Genomic DNA, 1310 nt, shown 5'->3' with positions numbered 1-1310 from the left:
TAGAACTTTACCCCAGACTTTTTAGGCATGTAAAATGTCATTTTAAAATTCCAGAACTCCCCGTGGGTTTTCCGGACGGATACCAACCCTGTATATCATGTTAGCCTGTTGCGACCCCAAACGTCATAGAAAATTCACCAAGAATGCAAAACTTTGTTTGACCCTTTTTATAGCCTATAGTATTTCACGATAGATGATCACATGATCATGTGCACTGTGCACATACGTACCGCTTATAGGAACACTGCGGCTCTTTCCTTTTTCTGCACATATATGCTCTTTGATGTGCATATCCGTCAGCATCTTCTGTGGAACTACCGTAACTGCTATGTCACTGAACCTAAAAGGACAATAAATGATTCTCTGTTTAAGATTAGGACTCTGTTATGCAGTAAGCTAGGTTACGGCGACGCTATGCTGATTGTTTACGCCTTTCATCAAACTCATGCAACTCACGTACGTGGCAGTCATCTCAGACGCCATGTCCACTTGTATTTCTGGGTGGCTCCATTCGTTAGCGGAGAGATCGGACTTTTTGGATACCAATCGGTGAATGTGCGACTCACATTCTTTGGTGACCAAACTTACTACTATCTTAGCTCGTGATCCATAACCTACCAACTGACGAGAGAGAATATGTTTAGTGTAGGTACACAAGCTTTCCGACTCACCGGGTCAGAAATATTTGATGAGATTAATACAGTCAACCTCACTTAATTCGTCATCACTTTATTCGTAGAATGACCTAATTCGTACAAAAACATGTGGTCCCAATATTTATCTTCTTTATTCCCTTTAATTTCGGTTGTATAATTCGTATTCTGTAATTCTTAATTCGTACAAAATTCTCTGGTCCAATTAACATTATTCAATTCAAAATGACATGCGTAATTCGTAGGGGAAGTTTGTTTATGCAAGCAACATTTTATCTGAACCGACGATCGCCTGTAGATCGCGCACCTGAGTTTACACGAGTTGTTGCTGTGTGCTTGGACGCATTGTGTTTTTTTCAGCTCGCGTGGAAACAGTCGTGTCTGTTTAACTAGGTACATCTGATGTCACGCACCTTGACACGAACATACTCCTTTTTCTTCTGATCCCCAATCATTTTCTCAGCCTCAAGGGTTCCATGACTGCCACGCTCCGACGTATATCGAAACCTATGCCCGTTTCTCTGTGGTTGTCTTAATATTTCCAAGTCTGAAATGTAACACAATTGAGGATTTGTTGCATGTCAAGTCAAATGTGCAATGGATGCAGAGTAAATTCTGCACGTAAGAACACCCATCAGTTTTTGTCTACATAATGTT

At 40.8% G+C, this 1310-nt stretch overlaps 1 protein-coding gene across 1 annotated transcript in view; it reads right to left on the bottom strand.

The window, feature by feature from the left end:
- LOC106817480 overlaps nucleotides 1–1197 on the bottom strand; it is an 8505-nt gene extending 7308 nt beyond the window's left edge. The window contains exons 1-3 of the mRNA XM_014822145.1: nucleotides 1067–1197; nucleotides 461–621; nucleotides 231–340 (exon numbers count right to left, since the gene is read on the bottom strand). Of these exons, the coding sequence (XP_014677631.1) occupies nucleotides 231–340; nucleotides 461–621; nucleotides 1067–1108 (313 nt within the window). The 5' untranslated portion in view covers nucleotides 1109–1197. The remainder of the gene's footprint in view (nucleotides 1–230; nucleotides 341–460; nucleotides 622–1066) is intronic.
- Between the last annotated feature and the right edge of the window lie 113 nt (nucleotides 1198–1310).

This window comes from Priapulus caudatus, unplaced genomic scaffold (genome assembly GCF_000485595.1).
Source record: "Priapulus caudatus unplaced genomic scaffold, Priapulus_caudatus-5.0.1 Scaffold1741, whole genome shotgun sequence".
NCBI classification, from domain to species: Eukaryota; Metazoa; Priapulida; class Priapulimorpha; order Priapulimorphida; family Priapulidae; genus Priapulus; species Priapulus caudatus.
Note: the sequence above shows the minus strand (reverse complement) of the source record. Positions and strands in the feature narration are given on the sequence as shown.